Source organism: Pleurodeles waltl, chromosome 8 (genome assembly GCF_031143425.1).
Source record: "Pleurodeles waltl isolate 20211129_DDA chromosome 8, aPleWal1.hap1.20221129, whole genome shotgun sequence".
In the NCBI taxonomy this organism is placed as follows: Eukaryota; Metazoa; Chordata; class Amphibia; order Caudata; family Salamandridae; genus Pleurodeles; species Pleurodeles waltl.
In genome coordinates, this window is record NC_090447.1 from 518,202,102 (window position 1) to 518,226,384 (window position 24,283).

General features: G+C 42.5%; 1 protein-coding gene across 2 annotated transcripts in view; it reads left to right on the forward strand.

Annotated features, from left to right (window-relative positions):
* Positions 1-24,283, forward strand: part of RS1 (retinoschisin 1) — a 71,771-nt gene that overhangs the window by 36,881 nt on the left and 10,607 nt on the right. For both annotated transcript variants that reach the window (XM_069204507.1, XM_069204508.1), the window contains exons 3-4: positions 11,067-11,083; positions 17,739-17,847. In XM_069204507.1, the coding sequence (XP_069060608.1) occupies positions 11,067-11,083; positions 17,739-17,847 (126 nt within the window). The remainder of the gene's footprint in view (positions 1-11,066; positions 11,084-17,738; positions 17,848-24,283) is intronic.

Here is a 24,283-nt window from a genome sequence, read left to right on the forward strand (position 1 = left end):
CAGACATTATAAAGAGAGGGTATGCCATAGAGTTCCACCCAGCGTTCCCTCCTCCTTCCTTCTGCAGATCACTCCTTCCCCTTGACCCATTTGAACGAGCAGCTCTTCTTTATAGGATTCAGAGGTTCTTCAAAAATGTACTATTTGTCCAGTCCCTTCTCAATAATACAGAGTTTATTCAACTCTATTTCTGAAGGATATCGAACCAATATCAGTCTCAGAAATGTCAATGCCTATGTACAAACTGTAAATTTCTGGATGGAATCGCTCCAGGTAGTATTTCTAGATGTACTTCCAGGAGAGTGCATGTCTTCTGCAGGCCTTCAGGATGTCTACTTTTCATATCCTATAAAAACATCTCACCAATGGAGTTCATGGGACATCTCTTCTAGACATGTCATGAAAAGGTTTTCCTACCCTCCTATCAAATTCTGAAAGTTCCAACTCACCTCCATACCCTCTTAAAGACTCAGTTAGCTTCTGTCTGCCTCTGGCTGCAGGTCCAAGGAGATATGGTGGCCTCAGTATTTATGGTCCCTAGGACAAGATTTAATATGCAACCTCTAGTCCAGCACATGTTTCTTCATTTGGACCCAACCACTCTGGATTTGGAAGCCTTAATCCCTGTAATCTCCTCCCTTTGTCCGCATCTACAGTGATGACTTCTTCCGCTGTATCTCCCCAAGTGCGTAGACCTTTCCCCACTGACACCCCTAGTCCAGACAACGCATGCCAGTCTCAAATGACAAAGTGCGTTTCTTGATTACGTATGCCACCAAGAACTGCAGCCCAGAGGAGAGAGGACTCAGGGCCTCTTCTAGAGTTCGGTGAATGTCATACTCCGTCACATATCCCGTCCGCTGTATTATGTTCCCCGTAGGATATCATGGAATCGTAATGCCGCAGATGGGATATCTGTCACATTTGTGACAGAGTAACCCCCTCCGCCAAACTCTAAATCAGGCCCTCAGTCTTCTAACTGAAAGAGGCTGACAGCAATCTTCAAAGCTCCCCAGTCACGTTCCTTAAGTACGATACATTGCAATTTATCAACTCACTGATTAATACATTCTAACTCATGCATAATTTCAGTATGCTTCTTATTTGACAATACAATGCCACTATATTTAATTGTTATTTCCTCATAAATTCAGGTGATTGATGAGGAAGAGGTACAAAGTGGTAAATATTTCTTACAGCAACCATCTTTGCACTGAGTCCTACTCTTTCTTGTCCTAGTCCTTCTTCCCACCCCCTTCCAGAAGAGGTGGCATTGCTCTATCATGTCCTGTTCTATCTGCACCGGATTTCCTGGTGATGTAGTGTGATAATATATGCCCAGTTAGGGGCTTGATCTTTCATATTCTTTTTGTAAGGGAAGTTGGTACCTGATATTAAAGGTGGAATACCTCATAATTTAAGGACTGGGATGAGGACGAGTAGGAATCACAGTAATGAAGATTACTGCAAAGTAATCCGAGCATTTGTGGATTTGAGTAAACCTGCCTTATTTTTAATGATGAGGCTGCTAACGTGTCTAATACCACTAGATGGAACCAGATGCCAACTCTAGCGTGTTTAATTTTTTCCCTGTAGACAATTTGTTGTAAACTTTGGGCCCTGCTTCTGTTCGTCCCAATCTCAGCTATACCTTCGCACATATTACTGTAGACTAGCCAGGACCCTGGATGTAACAGTGGAAGGAAAGACTGATATGTTTCCTGGCACTTTAGGCCCCTGCTGCACAAATTGTCCTTGGTTTTCGATGCCTCAGTTACTGAGAGCAAACTGGCCTGTTGATTGAAGGGGAGTGTAAACTCCATGGCACAGTCTAATCTGGATCCGTGGTGCCCCAGTCCCTGTGTGAATGTTAAAGCAGTGCTTAACTTGAGCCGGTGGCTGTTGGTCGGCCCATCGGCACTCCTTTTGTAGGACTGGGACTTATTTTTCATTATCATACTTTAAGCCAGAAAAAGAGAGAAAGGCAAACAAGGGGATGACGACAAAGGAAGAATGCAAGGATGAAAAAGAACCACAGGAGCGAGGAGTGTTTGGTGGTGGTAGAAGAGGCATGAGGTAGAATCAAGCAGTGACAGCCTTGGTAATCGGCATCTCCGATAGTAGCAGCACGAAGGGTCACCAGCATTTATTCTTTGACGAGTTAAACACTGCAAGGAAGGAAATATTGATCAGAGCCTTCATCCGCGAATTCCCGCCAACCCTAACTGGATCCGCAGATCGCCTGTCACTGTTACTTCAAGGGGCAGAGAGCCGGGCTGTGACTTAGGTCCTAGCATCACCCCCATCATATCATGTACGGTAACCCACGCACAGGACTGCATTTTATGGTTCACATGTATCATACATGTCCAACAGTAATCAATACATGTGTTTTATATAAAAAGAAAACAGTAAATGGTAACTATTAGGGGGCAGCAGTAATAGTGAAAGTATTTCATCTCATTGACTGTGTAACTTCTTGGAGTGTTCTGAATTTATGGTGTTGCAATGCCAAAAATAAAAAAAGAATCTACATGCTAATTAGGTGCTAGAACGACATCTAGCTGGTTCGCAGCAAAAATCACATGATTTAACTCACTATCCGTGTATTACAGGCAAAGCCAAACATTGCATGCAAAACCAGAGAAAAACAAACTCATGACAACAATGACAACTATACAGGACAGGGGTGTGAGTTATCTTCGGGAGCAATATTCTAGTTTGTGAATTTTCAGTACCAGGGATGGTGAACGACATGATCTCACAAATGTGTACGTCAATTATTGGGAACTGAACAGTGGAAACTACAAAGGCTGATTTTCTTGCAAGTAACATCAGTATTAGGTTAAGTACATCCCAAGGTTCTAGTCCGGGTGATATGAGGAGTCTTGGGCCGAGATGGTACCGTCGCCCATCTTGTCTAATAGATTTGAGGTCAAAACTTTGACCCACATGCCTTCTATTCTTTATTTCGTTAATCCCTACTCTCTACCATATGTAGGGATGTATTTGGTTTCCCCAATTTCCCCACCCATTATTACCATCTACTAAGGAGGAGCATCATTGGGGATTTCCAAGCCATTGATATTGCACTTTTCATTAGCAAAAAGGCCAAAACGATATTTTTTAGCCCACAATTCCGGTTTTGGGCTATAGAACAGGCCAGGAAGGCAATCTAATGGGGTACACCTTTCAATGTCCCTGTTGATGTCATGAACCTATCAGTGACCCCCTTCCAGTACTAACTCTGGACACTTCTACGCCATGTGGCACATCCCGTCTTCACTAACAAAGCCACATAGAGAGCACCTAAGGCACTTAGAGAGGTTCACTCCATAGATCTTGCTTATATTTCCAGGGGTTAGATAAGTGCAATATGTGAAGCTGAATTGAGTGTATTTAAAACAGCCATTTCTAGCATTTTTTTCCGGCATACACCAGTACTTTCCTCCATACTGTATCTTATAAGTCCATCCCCAAATATGCTCCCATCTCTGTTTCAACCCACTTAGATCCATTTTGGAAGCATTAAGGAGTGCCCTATGAAGCCATATTACTAAAAGCTTACCATCCTCGATTGCTAAAGCAGTGGTAAAACATCATGTCCCTGGGGTTCATCTACCAAGGCACAGCATAGATGACGAATTCTCCTCAAGGCTCCATATTGCAGAAACTGCCCACATGGAAAGCCATTGTCATCCACCATCTCCTGGAAAGGCCTTAATGGGCCTCAATAAGCACGATGTGTAGCAGTCTCCAACTGTATTTATTTCCTCCCCTGTCCAGACATGCATCAGCCCCTTTGTGAGTGCCTCCTATGGCCCAAGTAGTCCCACCAGATTTATGACTGGCACAGAAGGCAGGTGTGGAGTGTTTTCTGCAGAGATCTCTTCCAGCATCTCAGGGCCACTCACAGTAAGTGGAGTCAAGTAGCTTGTATTAATCCTCAGACAAACATCAAATTGTTCAGTGAGCGCTGGTGGATTTTTAAGGCAAAATGGCTTTATTTTAGATGTCTCCCACCTACAATTGCCTCTGTTTCAATATAAGCCAAAGGGGAAGACATTCCCTCGATTGTTTTCCCACTTCCCTGATTAAAAATGTTGACATGTATGGTAATACCCGCCTCAGCCAAGAGTGGGTCCTGTCCAGCCATCTAGCCAGCCATTGGAGTATGCAGCCAGGAAATACAATTCAAAGTCAGGTGTACTAAGTGCCTCCTCAGATATTGGAAGCCACAACTTGACAAGTGCAAATTGTTGCCTCATACTCCACCAAATCATGTAGAACAATATTTCGTCCAGCTCTTTGAAATAAATATGATCCTGGTATCCAACAGGGCAGCTTAATGAAGAAATGTAGTAAATGAGGGAGCATCACCATCTTTGCCAGACTGCAATGTTACACAACAAACTATGTTCCCAGACAATATGTAATGTTCGTGAGGGAAGGTGCCTTTTTCCATTTTGGAGCAACAGAGAACGTAGCACATGTTTTGGCCTATTTTATCCTACGATGAGATATACGGCCAAAGGAAAGAGCCCCAATTGTGTTATACAGTCCACACCATCCATTGTGGAGCAATACAAGAAGATCATTGACATATAATGATATGATGTGCGCACTATCTGGGAACGCTATACCACTAATCCTTCTCTATGTGGTCATGTAGGCGGCCAAGGATTCCACCACTTGTGCAATCAACATAGGTGATAAAGGGAAATGCACTGTAAAGGAGGTGGACATAATCTTGCCTGCACGGACCTTTGCCATGGGATAGGAATATAATAAAGAGGTCCAGTGAATTATGGTATCCCCGAGTCTCAATAGCTTCAGAATTGCTAGCAAATATTGCCAGCTAAGAATGTCAAATGACTTTTCATGGTCAATTGACAGAACCTTTGGGCACTGGGCGTTTCCTTCTATATTATACACACCCCTGCACAATGTTTTTCACTTACTGTGTGATCACTTAAGCACTGAGCTCCATTACGAAGCTGCAAATACAAATATGTGTGAAAGTCTATAAGTGGCTCCATTATTATTTGTTGAGTTGTTCTCTATCAATTACTGAGCTGTATGTTCATAAATGATTGGTTATCTATGTATTATTATTAGTTTTAACCACAAAGAACCTTTGTTCTTTACGTGTTTAAACGCCCTTAGTCCCAGTTGGTTTTTGGACTGCCCCCATTTTATGAAATGGTATAATAAGGCAAAAAACATATTTTTAAGGCTGAAACATGAATTGTTATTTGACAGGAAGGGATAAGGAGCAGAGTAACTGTAGAAAACCACGGCAGAAGGATTGGGTGTGAGAACTGCGAAAGCGAGAGTGGACAATGTAGACAACAGGCAGTCTCTGTTGTCTGGAAGGGAAGTACCACCAGTATCCGCTTTATGGCAGTGGATATAGTAACTCAGGTTCTGGACTCTGCACGGGGACTCAGTGCTTTATTCACAAGAAGGTAGATGTCATTCAAGGCCACTATTATATGACTTAAAAAGTAGGCGAAAAGTTGGCCTGATCATAATATAGTTGAAACTTTGGTAGTGATTATGGCCATATGTCTATTTGAGGTGGACCTGTATTTACTGAATGGACAGTTTTTTACCATCTCGAAATTCAAAGACTGTTTGATACACTCAGGGGTGAATGGGTTTGTATAGGATGATAAAGGTAGAAGCAAAAAGGAAAAGGGGGGGGGGGGGAATGTATATAGACCTTTTGCTTCAAAAATAAATTCAGACCGCAATTACAGCAAGTTTACCAGCAAGTTTAGCTGGGACGTAGGATCAGATGAGGGGACAGCAAAGCCGAAGCTCTTTGAGTTTGAGACATGCATGCATACCCAAGGGAGGGAAGGACATACCAGTCAATTGTGGTGCTTTGAAGTATAGTTAGGTTGGCAAATTAGCTAGATCAGCCTTTGGGATTAGAGTGTCTCAAGAAAATCTGCCAAAATGGGAATGGCTGGGTTGAGATCACGAATTTCCTTCACCCATGGAACCTGGATGTCTGGATTTTTACACAAACTTGGCAGTTAACCAGATAATTATCTGATCCTGAGCTAATCACTTTAACTTCCAGTGTCTCCGATCGTACATATGGGTAATGTAATATGTAAAAAATACTCCTGAATAGTGTGTTTCAACTACTGTGTCAACTGTGGTTCCATTGCCCCTCTTCATCACATCCTTGGACCACATTACATTAATATGGGGCCGTATAACAGAAAGTGCCCCAGGGGCCCAACGGGCATTTGGCCCGCTTTGTGTGCCCAACAGGGCACTTTGGTATTACAGAAGGGGCAGCAAACGCTTCTTTGGTCCTTCTGTAATGCAGATAGCGCTGGCACTACATGTAGCATCAGTGCTATCTTAAAAGGGCAATCCCTCTTTTTGCATGAGGGCGTGGCCCCATGCAAATGAGGGAATCTCTTTACCTCTGTGCCTGCACTGTATTATGAATGGGGTGCAAATACAAAGAAGCTGCCAGGAGACACACTGAAAGTGCACCACAAAAAGGTGGCATACTGTCAGTGCCTCCCGATGGCAGCCCGCTGGAGGGGGATCCCCTTGCACCCAGGTGCAGTCACTCACTACACCCACTTGAAAAGAGATCTCCAATCCCTTTGTAAAGTGTAGGTGGGTTGCTGCCTACACAGTCAAACACAGGATGGCTTGGAAGCAGCCACTCCTTATTTCATTTGAGTGCGTTGCCTCCAGGGCAGCACAAGTTTGTGGCTGCCTTGGGGACAGAGCATTCATTGTAATAGAGTACACTCTCTCTGTCTGCACACGGTGCACCTATTTAAAGGTGCACTGTGACGCAAACATGAAAAGTGAGCCCAACGTGTACTAGGGCCCCTGGCCTGCATAAGGCACAACCTTATCAAACGTTCATGGCGCAGATCAAGCATCCATCATTTTTTAATAATATGCACTCTCCACAGTGCTGGCAAAAACCTGTACGTGCAATGAGGAAAGAGTAGCACTGAAAAACTGCGGCCCGTATTTATACTCCGTTTGCGCCAAATTTGCGTCGTTTTTTTCGACGCAAATTCAGCGCAAAACTAACGCCATATTTATACTTTGGCGTTAGACGCGTCTAGCGCCAAAGTATGGGCAAAGAGCGTCATTTTTTAGCGTGAATGCGTTAATGAGATGCAAGGAAGGCGTTCCCGTCTAAAAAAATGACGGCGACGCAAATGCGTCGTATTTATACTCCCGGGCAAAAATCACGCCCGAGAGGTGGCGGGTCAAAAAAGCCCGCATTTGCGCCACTTTTTAACGCCTGGGTCAGGGTAGGCGTTAAGGGGCCTGTGGGCTCAAAATGAGCCCACAGGTGCCCTCCCCTGCCCCCAGGGACCCCCCCTGCCACCCCTGCCCACCCCAGGAGGACACCCAAGGATGGAGGGACCCACCCCAGGGACATTCAGGTAAGTTCACGTAAGTATAATTTTTTATATTTTTCAATTTTTTTTGGGTGGCATAGGGGGGCCTTATTTGTGCCCCCCTACATGCCACTATGCCCAATGACCATGCCCAGGGGACATAAGTCCCCTGGGCATGGCCATTGGGCAAGGGGGCATGACTCCTGTCTTTACTAAGACAGGAGTCATGAAATGGCGTCTGGGCGTCGTAAAAAAATGGCGCAAATCGGGTTGAGGCGATTTTTTTTGCCTCAACCTGACTTGCCCCATTTTAAGACGCCCTAACGTCATTTTTTCCCAACGCCGGCGCTGCCTGGTCTACGTGGTTTTTTTCCACGCAAACCAGGCAGCGCCGGTCTGCTTGCGCCGGCTAACGCCATTCCATAAATACGGCGCCCGCATGGCGCTTCAGAATGGCGTTAGACGGCGCTAAATTTTTTGACGCTAAACTGCGTTAGCGCAGTTTAGCGTCAAAAAGTATAAATATGGGCCTGCATCCCCTTTTTGAAACTGCAGGCTGCAGGGGGACCAGCGTGCTTTTATAGAGGGTACTGGTATCACCAAGTAGGCAGGTGTAGTATGTAACTGCATCTGCCTCAGGGGGAGATGGGTAGCAGGGAAGGGGACCGTGGGACCCCTGTTTCCTCTAAGTGTCAGCTACTTTCCAGCTGATCTCCAGCCTCTCAACAGCCTGCTTACATCGACAACAAACACATCAATAATAAATATGGGCAGCACCTCATTTTAATGATAATCCTGTTAAATAAATTGGCCTCCATTAAGTGCTTTGAGAATAACCACAATAAACTGCCTTTTCATGCCTATTGAATGTTAAAATGATAATGATTCTTCACGCGTGTGTGGGTGTGTGTGTGAGTGTGTGCGCGCATGCACCCAATTACAATCTTTCTTGTGGAAATCTGACTCATCCCTCTGGAACTTAGCAACTACGAGTTCAAGGCCATGAATGCGATGATCACACAGTTTATATAGACATACTTCAAGCCCAGAAGGGTGCTCAAATATCTGACCCTTCCTAGAAAGAGAGGGGAGCTGGGCTGTACCTGATCTGAAACTGTATTATTTGGTGGCAGCTCTCCAATTTAGGTGTCCATTATTTAGGGGTCAGGGTCAGAATGGTATGATGGGCAGAATCCCTTCTACATATCAGATCTTGCTTAGAAACAAAGTACATGGTTGCCTTCTGCAACAAGGAGAACCTAGCTACTTCAAAAAACCCGGTTCAAGACTTTGGCGGCTGTCTATAGAATCTGGGCCTCGTTACGCAAGAAGCTTGGGTTGGGACGGCTTCATTATTATATCCCCATACATCGAAATCCATAATTGCCAGGCATTGTTAGGGGACTATAGTTCAGGAGTTGGAGGTCAGCGGGATTGTGAGACTTGGAGATTTTGTAGGCAGAATGCAATAATATCAAATGAAGAGTTGCTGGAGAAAGCTGATATATCATGGAAAGGAATTTTGCAAGTATTTACAAATTCTGGATTTTCCAACTAGAAAAAAGGGAGCGGCTTCGGGTTTTCAGGAAACAGCCTTATTGGACCAACTGACGGGAGGAGACCCCATTCACAAATAGCCAACTATACAGGGAGCTAAATGTCAACACATCATGATCTTGAATGATAATCCAAAAAATGGCAGAAAAGGCTAGGGTCGGGCCAGCCGATTGTCCTTTATTGGAATCACTGGCACTAGCTAACACAATGTTACTGTCCGCCAATCTACAAGCCCAACATTAAAAAAAAACATATGATCTTTATCATACGGCTCAGAAAATCGCCAGATGGGGGACAGGAGGTATCACTTGCCAGCGCTGCTGCTCTAGTTAGACTGGTCTAGTCCACATATTTAGGGGATGCCCCTCCCTGACCCTTTATTGGAATGAGATTATTAAATTGATCAGTATCTAGCTGGGTAGGAGGGTGGTCTTTACTGCTCAGCTTGTTCTGTTGGGGATTCGTGGGGATATGGTTCCCGGTCCTGCCCAGAGGTTCATGATTATAGCCATGGCTGTAGCCAAGCTGTGTATAGCCTCATCCTGGTCATAAAAGGATCCCCTGACATTTCAACAATGGTTTGCCCACCTTTTGGCAATTTTCAGTTTAGAAATGGCCTTACATGAAAAAAGAGGTACTAACGCCAGCTGGATGTGGAAACAGATATGAGCGCCCTTACTGGATTGGTGAAGTCGGGCTTCCTCATGCTCTAACTTACAATATTATCTTCATAATTTTGCACAATTCTATGTGTGGAAAAGTTAGGATTTGAGGGAGCAAGCTGGCAGAATGGAATGAAATATAACTGCTATATTTCTGGCCCTATCCCGGATGTTCTTGAATCAGGTAACTCTGCTAACCATGCTTTAAATGTTTGGAATACTTTTTCTGTTCCTTTTTCTGTGCAAGACCTTCTGTGGTGGATTATCTGGTATGCAATTTTGTCAAATTTTAAAAGGTATTTTTGAGCTTCCGTCTTAAGTGCTTTCTATGAAGAGTAAATTTAATAACAATTATTTAAAAAAAAAAGAAATTAAAAGATTCCACCCACAAGTTTGGGTGATGCGCCACAGGCATAACAAACAGGCTTTACTCTAAGGTTCATAGGGCATGTTTGTCATTTAGTTGGAGAGTCAAGCAGGGTCAAAGGTGGAATTGTGTGCGTGGTAGGACGTCAAAGAGGTAGATTCTGCTTCTTCACTCTATCCTTTCATAGATCGCAGCCGGTTGAGTAGTCTCTCAGATTACAAAAAGCCCATACACGTCTATAGGCATGAACATCTTGGAGGCAATTGTAACCACGTGCCGAAAATCAGAAGTTTTCAGCACATGCAAGAACATAAAGGTACCTATAGTAATGAAAAAACTAACAGGAAGTCTGGAAAGCACATATTAACTTTAATGTGAGCACAATAGAAGGTCACAGACAGCTATGTTTGTCTGTTGTTAAATTCTTTTTAATTAAACTCTGACAATACATTGAAGAATTTCCTTTGAAATGTAAATAGTTAAACCTCAACAGCAATTCAGCCGATCTTCTTTGATAAAAGATGAATAAATAGGCGAATACGTCTAATATTTGAAATAAAAAACTATTCAGGCATTAATTGGATTATTAACTGCATGTTTGCTTTAATATATCACTGTGCTTTACAAAGTTTTAGACAGTATCGTTTCCTTTGTCTTACTCAAGGGAGTGATGATTCGGTAAACTCGCCAAGCTTAGAACATGCGCTGCATACATAAGACTTTCTAAAATGTCACATAACATATTTGTTACCTTATAGCAGTGAACTCTTTCCAGGGGCTGAATTCATGTTAGATCTCGTTACATCTAATTTGAACGCCCATACCCATAACATGATTCCACACTTTCTTCGTGGTAATGACTGTGAAAGCCACTGTGTGCAATTCTGACTTCTGAAGAATTTAAACAAAATAAACTGCAAATGTCTTCATAAAAAAAGAAAATCTCACATCTGTTGTAGCATTGACACTACTTTGTATTTCCTTCTAAATGAAGGTGTGTGTTTGTAGTCCGTCCCTTGTTTAACACTTTCTATTTTTTCCCCTGTCTCTCACCTTGGATGAACTGACGCACACCAACACCAGCGTTTCCTAATTCTGAGGTATGTACTACACTGTCATTTACAGAAGCTTCACGTGTTTGTTGTGGTTATTGCTGTCTACTATCACTTCTACACAAAGGCATGGAAGTTACATCAGAGTTAATTGACCTGAGTTCAATGGCTTGATGTTCAACATTTTCAGGAGAACTATCATGTAGAGAATATCCACTACAAGCAAGGAATACGTGGAATAGTGTGTTCCTATTAAGTATGGAAAATATCTGAGGCGATATGGAGTGAGGCCAGTGCTTAATTTGTAAATAAAAACTTTCCGGCGCCCAAAGACCACCTCTTAAACACGCGGCTGCTGCAATTAAATGTGCGCGCACGGAATACTGAGGCAGCGTACTCCTGAAGCCATCTCGGGCCTGTTTAATCCATTTACAGCCACTACCCGCCCCTTCAGCTCCCTCTTGCAGCTTTCTGCTTTCTCACATTGTGACGCTTTTTCATTTTTCTCTTCCTCCGTCTTTCCCATATGTGTCTTTTGCTCGCAGTAAATGCTTGAGTCAGAAAAATAAGTGCTGTACCTCAAAAATAAGTGCCGGTGCTCCGCACCGGAAACAGCATACACAAATTAAGCACTGAGTGGGGCATCTAAAAATGGGACGATGAACCAACCGTAGCCATGTTATAAAACTCCAAAGGGCATAATGGACATTTACACCTGTTCTTAGTGCCCCCGGGGCACTTCCAAATTACAAGAGGGGCGACAGACGCTTGTGCAGCCACTTCTGTAACGCTTGGATGGCCATTTTGCCCTTGTGCAATCTCATGGGGGCACACCTACATTTGTACATAAAAGGAAAGGGGGTAGAAAAGGCTTGATAGTGATCCAAGGTATAGAGAAATCTTATGGCACCACTACAAGCAAAGAGGTAAATCAAACTGTGAGTGCTATAAGTCCAAATAAGAAACTAAAATCTCTTGGAATCTAGCTTCCAGTCAGTGATGATGAATGTTAACTTTCCCAGACAGGATTAAAAAGTAATTTTAGAAATCCATTCTAGACAATGATAAGCTTTATATTTTAAGTGTCATAGTCACTATTTTTGGACAGCAAAGTGTATCTTGCAATCCATTCCAGTGCAACCTTAGGTTTAGATAGTATTCTTGTCAAATACTTCTAGAGCACTGGTCTCCACCAGTTGAAAAATACAAATCATTGGGGCCCCCTCTCAGCATTTTTCACAATTCTTTTATAAAGATGGCAAAGTTTAAATATGTCAAGACCTATTTAAACATTGCAGTTAAATACTGTTATCTTTTTAAAAATACAATAACATGTTTATGCTTAAAACAAAGGCCTGTTGCCCCCCCTTGGATCACTTGAGGCCCCCCTACGGGGCACCGCCCGCGAGTTTGAAGATCTCTGTTCTAGAGTATCCACTGTTTCTGTGCTGTGCTGTGCTGTGCTGCCCGTATGTAGTATTATGCGTATCTTTAGCAAAACATGTTTCCACTATCACTATAGCTTTAAGAAATTAAGTAAGATACTACTACTATGTTCTGCATTTGAATGTTTGGAAATCCAACAAGTATTATTGTCTTTGGTCCATATCATAGACAATTCTCTGCATGCCCAGTCTACTCTTGTTGTTATTTTCTGTTGTATGGGAAGCATATTCAGATTTGACCTCGTCATACGAGTTTCTTCTTTCAAGGCACTTCCAATTTCCATCTCACATTTCCTCATTCATTCTTACTAGCAATGTTGTCTATTTTTATCCAAAAGACCCCTTGTTTCCATTTTTTTAATATTTACTGTTGTTCTTCTAACAAGTGATGTACAATATTTTGTGTTAATCACAGTCACCAGTTTATCAAACGGGGATCCCTCAGAATTCTCACTAAATTAAGTTAATTTAAGTATTCAGTGAATGGAAAGTATGTTTTCTTGACAGCACTAAATGAGAGCATCATCTTTCGAGAAAGTAACTGGTTCCATCATAGTGAATTATTCCTGAAGGGCCACTGTAACATTTCCCCTCATTGGTTTTGATTTTGGTGTTTCCAGGAGGCTGGGTATTTCTGTAAACACACATTTACTTTTACTCTTTTAAGTGCTGATTATAAAAACGATCTTGTAAGGTGAATTTAAATTTGTCTACGAACATGCTATTCATTTAGCATTTTACTCAGTGCTTGCTCTTTTATTGCCACCCATTTGGGCTGTTGACCTGAATTACGAATTAGCTATTTTGTATCATACCTTGAAATTAGGGAAGATAAGTTCTACTTCAGTCTCTGGGATCTACTCTTTGTTCTGAACTAGCATGTTTTATTCTTATGGCCTGTAGTGAAGTTAGTGTGTAATCAATATTGAGCTAGCGAGCATATTGACATGGAAGGCCTAAGTTGTTGAACAAATATTGAAAACCAGGAAGAATATTAATTTACTTTTTACCCATAAGGCCAAGTTCAATTCCCCAAACCATAACCAGCTTTATCAAGCTCATATAATAAGAAATCTAGATAGACCATACCAATCCTGTAATATTTCTGATAATAAATATGCGTTGCTGTGTTATTTAATTGACTGCCCTTGCTAAAATCCAGATGCATATGTCTATAGACCACAACCTATTATATATTTCCCCTGTTTTTATCAATGAAATCTGAGCAGTTTCTATCTCCATTAGAACCATTCCTGTCAGGAGCTGTCGGTGGTGCTGGCTAGACCGGTTGCAGGGAAGACAAGGGAGGCAGAATACTGATATAGAGCTGCCCAGGATCACACAGAGAGTCAGAGGAAAGAGGGGATCCAAAAGGGAGGCTCTATTCAAAGGAATCGGAGAGATAAGGCTCAGAAACAACAGGCATTAAAGAGGCAATGTGGCATCCAGATTAATACCCCAGGACGAACGTGTAAGGCATACATATGTAACAGCATAAACAATAAAGGGAATGTGGGGTAAAGCACTTGGAAGCGCCACACAGTATGAAGCTCAGTAATTCCTCACCCACAATTGTTGTTACAGATTCTGACTGCTAATACCCATATATTGGATGTACATGCAAAGGAAGGGTCTGTGGAGCTGACTCCTATGGTGACGTTATAAAAGTAACTGAAAGACAATACTCACAGTGGACAAGAAACACCACCTAGGTTGTCAGCTGAGCCATGGACCCTGGCAATCAAGAAGGAACACGCAAGGTGGTAACAGCAAGGGTGTAGAACTAAATACACAACCACGATAGACAAGGAGCGAGCAGTGAGGAGTGCTTTACAGGAAAGAAGGGAAGACAAGGGCACACTTGGCACAAAGCAAGTCACAAACATACAAGGAAACTAGAAGCAAGACAGCAGGAAAACAGCAAACTAGGAACTGGAACAAAGAATTGGAAAGAAAGGCCAGGACTGGGAAATGGAAAATACAGAAGGAGAGGCTTCAAGGGAGTGCAAGAAGTGCTGGTTCAGGGATTGGGGAAACAAGGCAGCACTGCAGGCAGTGCTAGTTCAAGGAACAATGATTTGCTAAAGGCTCAGAAGACAAGGTAGCACTGCGGGGAGTGCTAGTTCAGGAACAAGGATAGCTACAGCTCAGGATCAAGGATAACTACAGCTCAGGAACAACTATAGCTCAGGAAGAGGAACAACTATGGCTCAGGAACTCAGGAAATAAGAATACCAAAAGGTCACGAAATAAGGGAGGAATAGCCAAGACACTGGAGTAAGCAATAACTATGGCTCAGAAACTTCAGGAAACAAGGGTTGTCCCACCAGAAAACAGATACAATGACTAACGCTGGGCCAAAGGAAGCTGAGGCTCGAAAGGGCTCACAGATGATCACATGCATCAGGGGTGAGCAGGATAACAGCAGCCACTCACAGGTGTGCTGAATTCCTCTACCCATACCTGGCCTGCAGTGGTGAAGATGAAGCAGTGAGCAGGGGTTTCCAGGTAATGGAGTTGCAAGCATGAGCAGACTGGCTTCCACAAAACCCAGCATGGATTGGGAATGGATGGTAATTTGCAATTAGCACCCAAATTGTTGGAAGTCAGGATTTGCATGCAGGGGAAGGTCTGGAAGCTTCTTAGGGCATTGAAAAGGCCCACAATCAGGCCCCCTGGTAATGGGCACAAGAGCGTATGGAGCAAAAGCGTGACAATTCCATTTTCAATTTTAGGATTATAAATATTTCTTAGCATTGGTAAAATATATATTCGTAGCATCAAGGAACTTAATATAGCTAATAAATTTGTGTTCTTTGCATCTTCAATTAAAATATTGCACTGATCTCCTTAACCATTGTGAAGTGCTGATCTATCATAATGTTGCTTTGATCACCCGAAACTGGTGTTATTTTTTTCCAAAAACCACCTACGCAGAGGTTATGTGCTAACAACTATTCACTTTTCTTTCTTACTTCTTGTATAAATTATAGTGAATTCAGATTTCCCAAATATCTATCAATTTTCTTTCTTATTCAATTGCAAATATGTTTGTTTTCTACCTTAACTAAGTCATTTAACTTTTCTTTTAACTATTTATATTGAATGAGTGCTTCTGAATGCTTGTTTCCACCATCAGAGATGTATAGTACAAGTCTTAAGTTTAACCAAACCACATTTAAATCATTGATACTGCATACATGTATGCCAAGGAAAAATAATTAATGTATTTTGCAAGCACCAGATGTTTTATTTTACCTTTTTGTAACAATAGGAGTAAACTTCATAGGAAGGTTTATGTAACCTTTAGAAAATTGATCAGAGTTAGCTTAATCAGAGTATTGTATGAAATACTCTATTTCCTATTTTATTACCGACATATGTGATGTGTAGTTATGAGAGAGAGAAAGCATATTCTTTAACAGTACTTAGGTACTGTGAATAATATGCGTAATCTCTGCTGAATAATTAAGCTTAAATGAGCAAATGTTTGTTTTCAGTTCTCTAATTTGTAATAAAAACATTTGACTATGCAAGCATAATGAAGTAGGACTAAGGACTAGAAAAAAGAAAGATATTTCCTAAAAGATGATAATATTAATTTCTACTTTGATTATATTTGTATTAAGATTGTAGAACAGTTGACCCAAATGTAAGATATATATATCCCAGTTGTTGCTAAGTGCCATGTTCAATCGTCATACTATTGAGAAATCATTCAAGCCTGATAGACCTTATTAATGTTCATTATTTTTACAATTGGGTAGATTGGGTTTCATATTGTCACCTGCCTTTCTACTGAACTTGTTTTAATTAATTCTGGGCATTATGTGTGAATCAATATTAGACTTTGTATAAGATCATAAGTTGGTCTAGTGTTGTTATTTATTGTTGGAGTTCTCATTTGGGGAAGTATACTGGGGGGAAATTTACAAACATTTTGTTCTGGGTTAGCATCACAAAAGTGACTCTAACCAGCACAAAATGTTTTTTACAGAATTTACTTTCCAGTGCAAAACTTGTTTTGCGCTGGAAAGTACCCTATAATGAATGCAAAGCAGTGCAGAGCACTGCTTTACATTACTTAGTACCAAGGTGGTGTTACATGAGTGGTACATGGGCATTCCCATGAAACTATCAATGTCTTGTGAGGTAAAACCCTATCTACAAACAATAGTAGACAGTGTTTTGAGCCATAAATTAACGCCATTTAAAAGCAGGTATTAAAAGGAGATATGTTTTAATTTCTCCTTTCTTTTCTGACTTAGCATGCGTGTTGCACTGTGCAGCACACAAACAATGTAGGAAAAGTTTTAAAATGTGTCTAACCATAGTATTTTGTACAGGAAGGGTGCTCTTCCAGTACAAAACCTATGCTACACTCTCACACACACCTTTGCACTGTGGTGCAAAGGTGTGTGTGCGGCGAACAGCAGCTAAAATCAGCGACAGCACTAGGGAGGGGGGGACAGAGCCATATCTTTGTAGATATGATGCTCTCCTGCTCCCTCCTTCTCAAGCAGCGCAGCATTTTTTTTAGTAAGTCTGGTCCTCGTGTTAGAGTTGACTACTAACCTGACGTTCTGTGTTACTGCTCCACTGTACAATCTTTACTTATAGTGCATATCTTGATGTTCTGTGGTAGTGAACTTTCCTTAACTGTAAAACTGCAGAACTATGCCAGAAAAATAGGAAGACTCTTTTGTAATATTCAATATAGTTTTTATAATGTGAGCACTGTGCACATATGTTGAAGGAATAACTCTTAAAACCTAAGTAATTATTTTAACATAGTTCCCTTTTGTATTTGTAAAATAAAAGCTAAGGTTTCTTCTTTGAAGAGTTTAGCTTCCACAACTCAAGAGGTTCCGCTGCATTTTTCTACTTGTAAGGCGAGTCCTGCGTAGGCCTTGCAACACCCCTTTAAGGTTTTTACGACCCCCTTACCCAGACAGTATGTAGAAAGCTACAGCCCACGAACCCCTTCATCATGTGCACAGTATAATCATCATCACTCATCAGTCTACTGACTGCCCTTCCAGTAACCAGGCTATTGGTGCAGTAACTGTACGCAAATAAATCATTTTTATTTTTCCTGCAATTGTAAAGTCCGGAGATAAAATTGATAGGAAAGATGTTTAACAGTTACATTTGACGACGTCACTGACAAATCAAGATGTGATGTGCTATAACTGAACCAACATGCCCAGTTACACCGCACATACTAATGTAAGCTCCTTGTGTGATTCGCATTGCAGTCCGACGATAAGTTCGAGCAGTGGCAGACGAAAGCATGTAAATGTGATTGCCAAAGAGGATCCAACTCGGCATGGTCCAATGGAGTAACCGTCTTAGACTGCATGCCAGGTAACGCCGCGACCAGTCAAACGTGTATAAACCATCCAAAATTCATCTATAAGCATAACAGAAAAAGGGAAAAAAGCAATGCTTTTCCAGCGCCTAAATATTTGGTTATACATTTAAGATCCATGCTAAACAGTGTACTGTTCTCTAGAGAATGAATGAACTGTGTTGACACGAGATGGTGAGTTCCAGTGTTGGGCACTACAGCCCTGATTCTAAGGTCCCTGGGTGATAGGTGCTATCAAACCTCATTAAATTCGACTCCCCGTTGTCCAGAACTCATCACATGCAATAAATTGCACCTTTTTGAGAGGGGGGGGGGGGTTACAGGGGACACAGCATGCATAGCTTGGTGTTTACTGTACCAACATCTGTGTGTCACAGCAAATACCACACTGTTTCCCCTCCACATTTCGGCAGGTTTCACCTGCTGAAATATAACAGAGGCTGTGGACTTATTTGAACCCAGTAATTACCAATTGCTGTAAAGTCTGCAGAGCTCAAAATTTATATATATTTTTTCACAATCGAAAAATGTAACTAAGAAAATTAAACTCGTTGTTTGAATTTGTGAATTTAAAAAGTCAATCACTAACCGGCGCCTTTGGCAGATGCGTGGGTGAGCGAGGTATCAGTGAAACCTATAGTACTGAGCCCTAGCTATCATTATTACCTGCAGGGTGAGCTATGGATCAGTGAAACATATTGTACTGGGCCCGCCTATTATTCATACCTGCGGAATGAGCTAGAAACTGACAGAGGGAGGTCGCGCCAAGGTATCAACAAAACTTTTATCAGTTCTGTACGCATATGGTCTCCCCTTGTGGCTGAAGTCAATATCTAGCTGTCACCTATGTAGTACTGAACATAAACAAGGACTTAACTACTGAATATACATCTATATAGACTCCTAAAGTATGGTTTAAATTAAAACACAGGGCGTCCTAAATAATCGAATTTCTATGTCCTGCCGCAGGCCCTCCCTACCCTACGCTAGTCAAGAACTGCTGTTGACTTGCAGACGAGAAGGTGCATTACACACAGGTATATTTTATAGCCCCTGCACCAGCACCTATGATAGCAACTCGTGTTAGATTACATACATCCATTTCTGACCCTTTATTTATGGATTACAGTGATATAAGGCACAGTTCCCTGGAGAGCACCTTTGTCAGGGGGTCTGCTGACATCAGCAGGCCATCTGACTTTTCCTTATGTTGCTTCTAGGAGTCAGAGCAAGATGGACTATATAGCATAGACCCAACACTTGTTTATAGCTGGATGGTAGGCTGGGCAACACATGCACTGCCAGTCCAACACTCCTGTGTATGAATAGGGGACCTGTGTGTTTGGTAGGGCCAGTCACACATTCGCCCACATGTCCAATTACTAACTTGCTCATTACAGATAAGTGAATTGCCTTTGGTGAATTTGACAGAAATTTCAGATTTTGCACTACTGTGCATCTGCACAGATGTTGTCAATAACAGAACTTTATTTGTTTAAAAATAGCAGTGCGCATGTGGAGCTGCCTCCCCAAAGTGAGTGCCTGTGGTGACTAGTTCGTTGGTATATGTGGAACTGTTAGGACGTTAAATGTTAGCAGGGTTTCTTAATCTCTCTTAGGTGGCTCTGCTGTACACAGCATAGTGTTGTCAACGCTATTGGAGGGTTGGGAATAGGGTTAGTCATCTGGGTCATTACTGGCTGGCTTCTTTCACATTCTGCAGCACACATAGAAAGAGCAAAAGGCCATTAATGATTGTTTGTGTGCAGGAAGGTGTCCCTTCCTGCACATAAACAATCATTCCCTTCAACGCAGACACCCTTGCACTATGGTGCAAGGATACCTGCATTGGTGCTGGCAGCTAAATTTAGCGCCAGCGCTAGGGGAAACCCAGCAGTGTGCCGTATTTTTGTAAATACAGCGCATCCCTGCATTTCAGAACTGACACAGCACAGTGCTAACAATTTTGGCATAGTGCCACGCTTTGCCAGTTCCATGTAAATATGCCCCTATGTGTGCATTTGAAAGCATTTAACTCTTTTCACATCAATGTATTGAGAACATAGTGCAGTCTGCTTCCTTGTTCGCTGCAGTAGGGTGCAATCCCAGTATGAAGTGCAAGCATCTGACCAGTCTCAGGAGGTTTGTCCGGTCCATGCTGTGGGTTTGTGAGACACTTGAGCCACTCACTGGCAGATTTATCATCAGAGCTATATCTTGTCCCTCACAAATGTAAGATGGGCTTAGGGCATCAACATTCATTTTTGATTTGCAACTTCAGTAATAATCTATCTCTTCTCGCTGTCAGGACAGATGTTCTGATAGACAAGAGCACCTCTACTGTGACTCTGCTTCTGCTGTGACTAGACAACGGAGATACTTACTTCTGAGGTGCTTGGAGGACTAACGAGCATGTTTGCTTATGTCTGCAGCAAACAGCTTCATTTTTGCCTCTGTCCTCAGTCTGAGCTCCTCGGATTCTGTGACAACATCCTTTCAGCCAATGTTTGTGGCCTCACTTTGGACAGTTATAAAATACAAATGCAACCCAGAGGCCTTGTGAAACCTTTCTACTCCTACAGCTAACACCGCAGCAAATTATTAAGGAACAACAAGCCTAGTATAGCCCTATGTAAACATGTAAGAAACATAAACACGTAGTATAGACTGCACTGTGGTACACAATACACATATCCCAAGATGTAAGAAGTGCTTTCCATAACGTTTCAGTATAGAATTATAAAATGTACAAAATAAAACAAAACGCAGTGTCCCCTCAAAACAGAAACAACACATCTGTAGCAACCAAGCAAAAATATCCCAACCCAAAGGAACACATGGCCCAGCCTAAACTGTGTCAGTAAGTAACTGTGATAGGTGTTCTTCACCCATTAGAGATAGGGCTCAATGAAAGGAACAGTTTTTAAAAGAACATATGAGCTCACTGGTCATTTCATAAGATCATGTCCCTCCTAATGATGGGCAAGGAACGAAGATTGAAACCTACACTTATCCTTATTGACGACAGTCCCATGATTAAAAATAGCAGGTTTCCCAAATACACTACATACTCATTTAACTTATTTGAACTGTTGGACCTTTAGGGCGCCATCTAGAGAAGAACAATCAGAATTGACTGGTCTACTCATTTGGTTCTCAGGCTTAGACCATATTGTGAGCCAAAGTAATAAGGGGCACAGCTTAATAACATCTCCGATATATGGCAGCCCAAGTATTTTGTGACAAATGAAAGTAGAAGAACTAGGTGGTAAGGAGAGAAGGCACTACACAGCCTCTTCTCTCTTTGCAAACCTACCACATAAACACAAACCCAGATCCCTGGCCCTTGCAATGAAACACATTTACTATATATATGGCCTTAGAGCCCACCGTAGCAGGCTATACCGGCCATTGAAGGCCCACTCCAGTGTTAATGGCCAGAGCTGAAGGCAACAATTTCTTTAACCCATTAGAAGAGCGAGCCAAAAGAATCACATTATCTCTGAAGAGTGAAGCAGGAATGGGTCGGGATCCAACTAAAGGGATGTCCTGGCTAATATATTTTTTCCAACTGGTTAAAATCAAGAATAAAATTAAAAGAAGCAAGATGGAACTCTGCACTTCTCTCTCCAGCTTAAAACAATCAGTGCATTCACTCCTGTACCAATTTGAACTATTGCTGACAGATTCTCTTAGAAAACTCACTAGTGTAATATCTATCCCCAAGGTCAACATGACCAACCATATCTTGCATCTTTTGACACTATTAAAGGCTAAGCTGAGTTCCATGAAAGTCATATGCATTGAACCATGCTTATCGACGCTATATTTATCGATCAGCAGAACATAGTTAAAGTATTGCTCAATAGTGCCCAAACATGCCCTGAAACTAAACTGAATATCAGAAATAACATTATTCTCATTTGCCAACAAAACAAGCCTGTTTAACCCTAGGCTGCTCACACATGGCATTTTTTTGGGCAGATAGCTCCTGTGGGAAGACTGCGCTACCAGGTGGTTCCCACAGAGCAGGTTTGGTGGCATATGAGGCAAACACTTGCCTGCAGCCCAAGGGGATTGTGTCCTAGTCTGCTTCCCAGGTCCGTGAAAAAGTTAATTCAGCAAGTTCCTGGCGTGCGCCATCTTGAAACTCAGTTTCTCTGAAAGATGGGGAAAGGTGGGGCTGATCCTCACCAGAAGCTACATGGCCTTCTTGGAGGAGCAGGAGGACGGCTATAACTTGTCGGAAGGTCTGTGTTTAAAGACTGAAATCAAGTCCAGGTTTTCCATGGTCCGCCTTCTAATTTCAAGATGGGGGTGAGCTGTTTCCATATTCCTTTTTCCCCAATTTGTTAGGACCAGGCTCAATTGAATGGATGTGTTATTTCCTTTTCCTGTCCTTTCACTATTAATGGATGGCCTTTCTTCCTTTTCACTGCTTTGCAATGCAGTTGTAATATTTTGTGGTGTGTTCTATGCCTCATGACGTGTGTATATTTGTCCCTATTTTGTCAATGGAGAACTGGAATGCTCCTTCACTCTGGTCTTCAACCAGCTACGTTCTTCATCGCTGACGTCTAGGATCCTTATCTCCTGTCTACAGCCTTTCCAACTTCCTGGAGATTTTGTGCAGTTAGCTTTTCCTCCAGTATATGACCCATCCTGCGGACACCTGGCTTTCAAATGCAATACGTATAGTGGGAAGGTACTGTGGCTTTAAGGTCGAATTGTTTTTATATCAGACAGATTAAAACCTGATCTTGGAACCTTTGTCAATGCCCAATGCCTTACAGAGCCTTCCTAATAACACTCTGCTGGCCACCTTTGCAAGCAAGTCTAATAAGGATATTGCCCCTTTTTGAAAACAGGATCTATCTCCGACTAGGGCCAGGTCTGCAGAAGCTCTGAACACAATGATAGTTATAACTGGGGCCCCCAGGTCTAGATACCTCAAAAGGGACCCTGTCAGGCCTGGAGCAGCAACGGCCTGTCCACAAAGGTGGAGGGGCCACATCCCCACACCTTTTGAAGATAACAAGTGCCTGTGGGACTGAATAACAGTAGTGTAACGAAACTGGAAGGGGCCCCCTTGCAAAGAACATGGAGGGGGGCCCTCCTCTGAAGTCACTCAGGCCAGTTGCTGTGCTGAGGGGGGCCCCCTGGAGCTCGGGGGCTGCGGGAGCCTTTGTTATGCCCCTGCTGAATAAAGGTCAATCTGACAGACACTCTTTATTTTCAGGGCAGGCAGCTAGGAGCTGGACATTAGCTAAATGTGCGGGCTCCTGACTGTCTGAGCTCAACTTTGCTGGGCTGAGGATGTCACAGCTCCTGTGGCCGTGACGTCCTCAGTTAGGCAAAGCACCTTGAAGCCCTTCCGCTCGTGATGAGGGTTAGCATTATAAGCCCTGAAGTGCCCAGGGCCAAGTGTCAGCAACCCTCACTGACCCCATCCTACTCTGTGAATAGGTAGAGACTGCTGCCTTCCCTCATTGGCTGACCTAAGGTCAGTCAATCAGAGGAGGCAGCAGTCCCAACCCTCCTGGCACCTTGGAGGCATCCCTCCTCTGAGAGCTGCAGCAGTACGTGTTGTGCTTTAATTGACTGTTTTGTGCATGTATGTATGAATGAATGTTTGTGTATTTGTGAGTGAATGTTGTAAATGGGTATGTGTGTGCGTGTCTGCATGTGAATGCATGGGTGTGAGTGTGCCTGTGTGTGTTTGGGACCCCTCCCAGCCCCCTATAAGCTAATCTTAGAGCCTGCCACTGGCCAAGAGCCTTCCTATTGCGGATGTTTTCAAATGCATCACAAACCTCTTGTTTAATAACAATCAGTCAATGGGGAAAACTAGACGAAACACTGATGGAGTCAGAATCCAGCTCGTAGTTAGAGGATGACTCCAGATCACTAAAATTCTAAGATGAGAGGTCCACCCCACAGCCTATATTGATACTTCCAAATAGTTAATTTCTAAAAAAAAAAACAATAATGTAAGCAAGCGCCTGGACTGGAAGTTTTGTTCTGAAGCCCATGGCTAGTACTATTGAAGGTCGGGGTGACAAATGTAAAGGCCGTGAAGCCTTGATTCCACTGCATGCATCTTTAATCCACCACCTTATTCTCCCTGCCTCCTTATCTCCTTTTTTTTATCTATGCTTTCTTCTTTTGTCAATGTTTTTCTGTCTTTCTCTTCATTCTTTTCCCCTCTTTTCCTTAATTATTTTGTGTTTTTCTCTCTCTTGATCTGGATTAACGTTTGTTCAGGAAAAATAAGCTCCAGTATCAAATAATAATTTCTGGTCGTCCACACCTGCAGCCATCAGCTCAGAATAATCACTGCCTTCAAAGAGGGCGGGGAATCATGAAGATTCACTTATAAACTCAGCCTTTAATGTAGCTCAGGCTAAGCCACAGAGTTTGATGGGCCCTGAG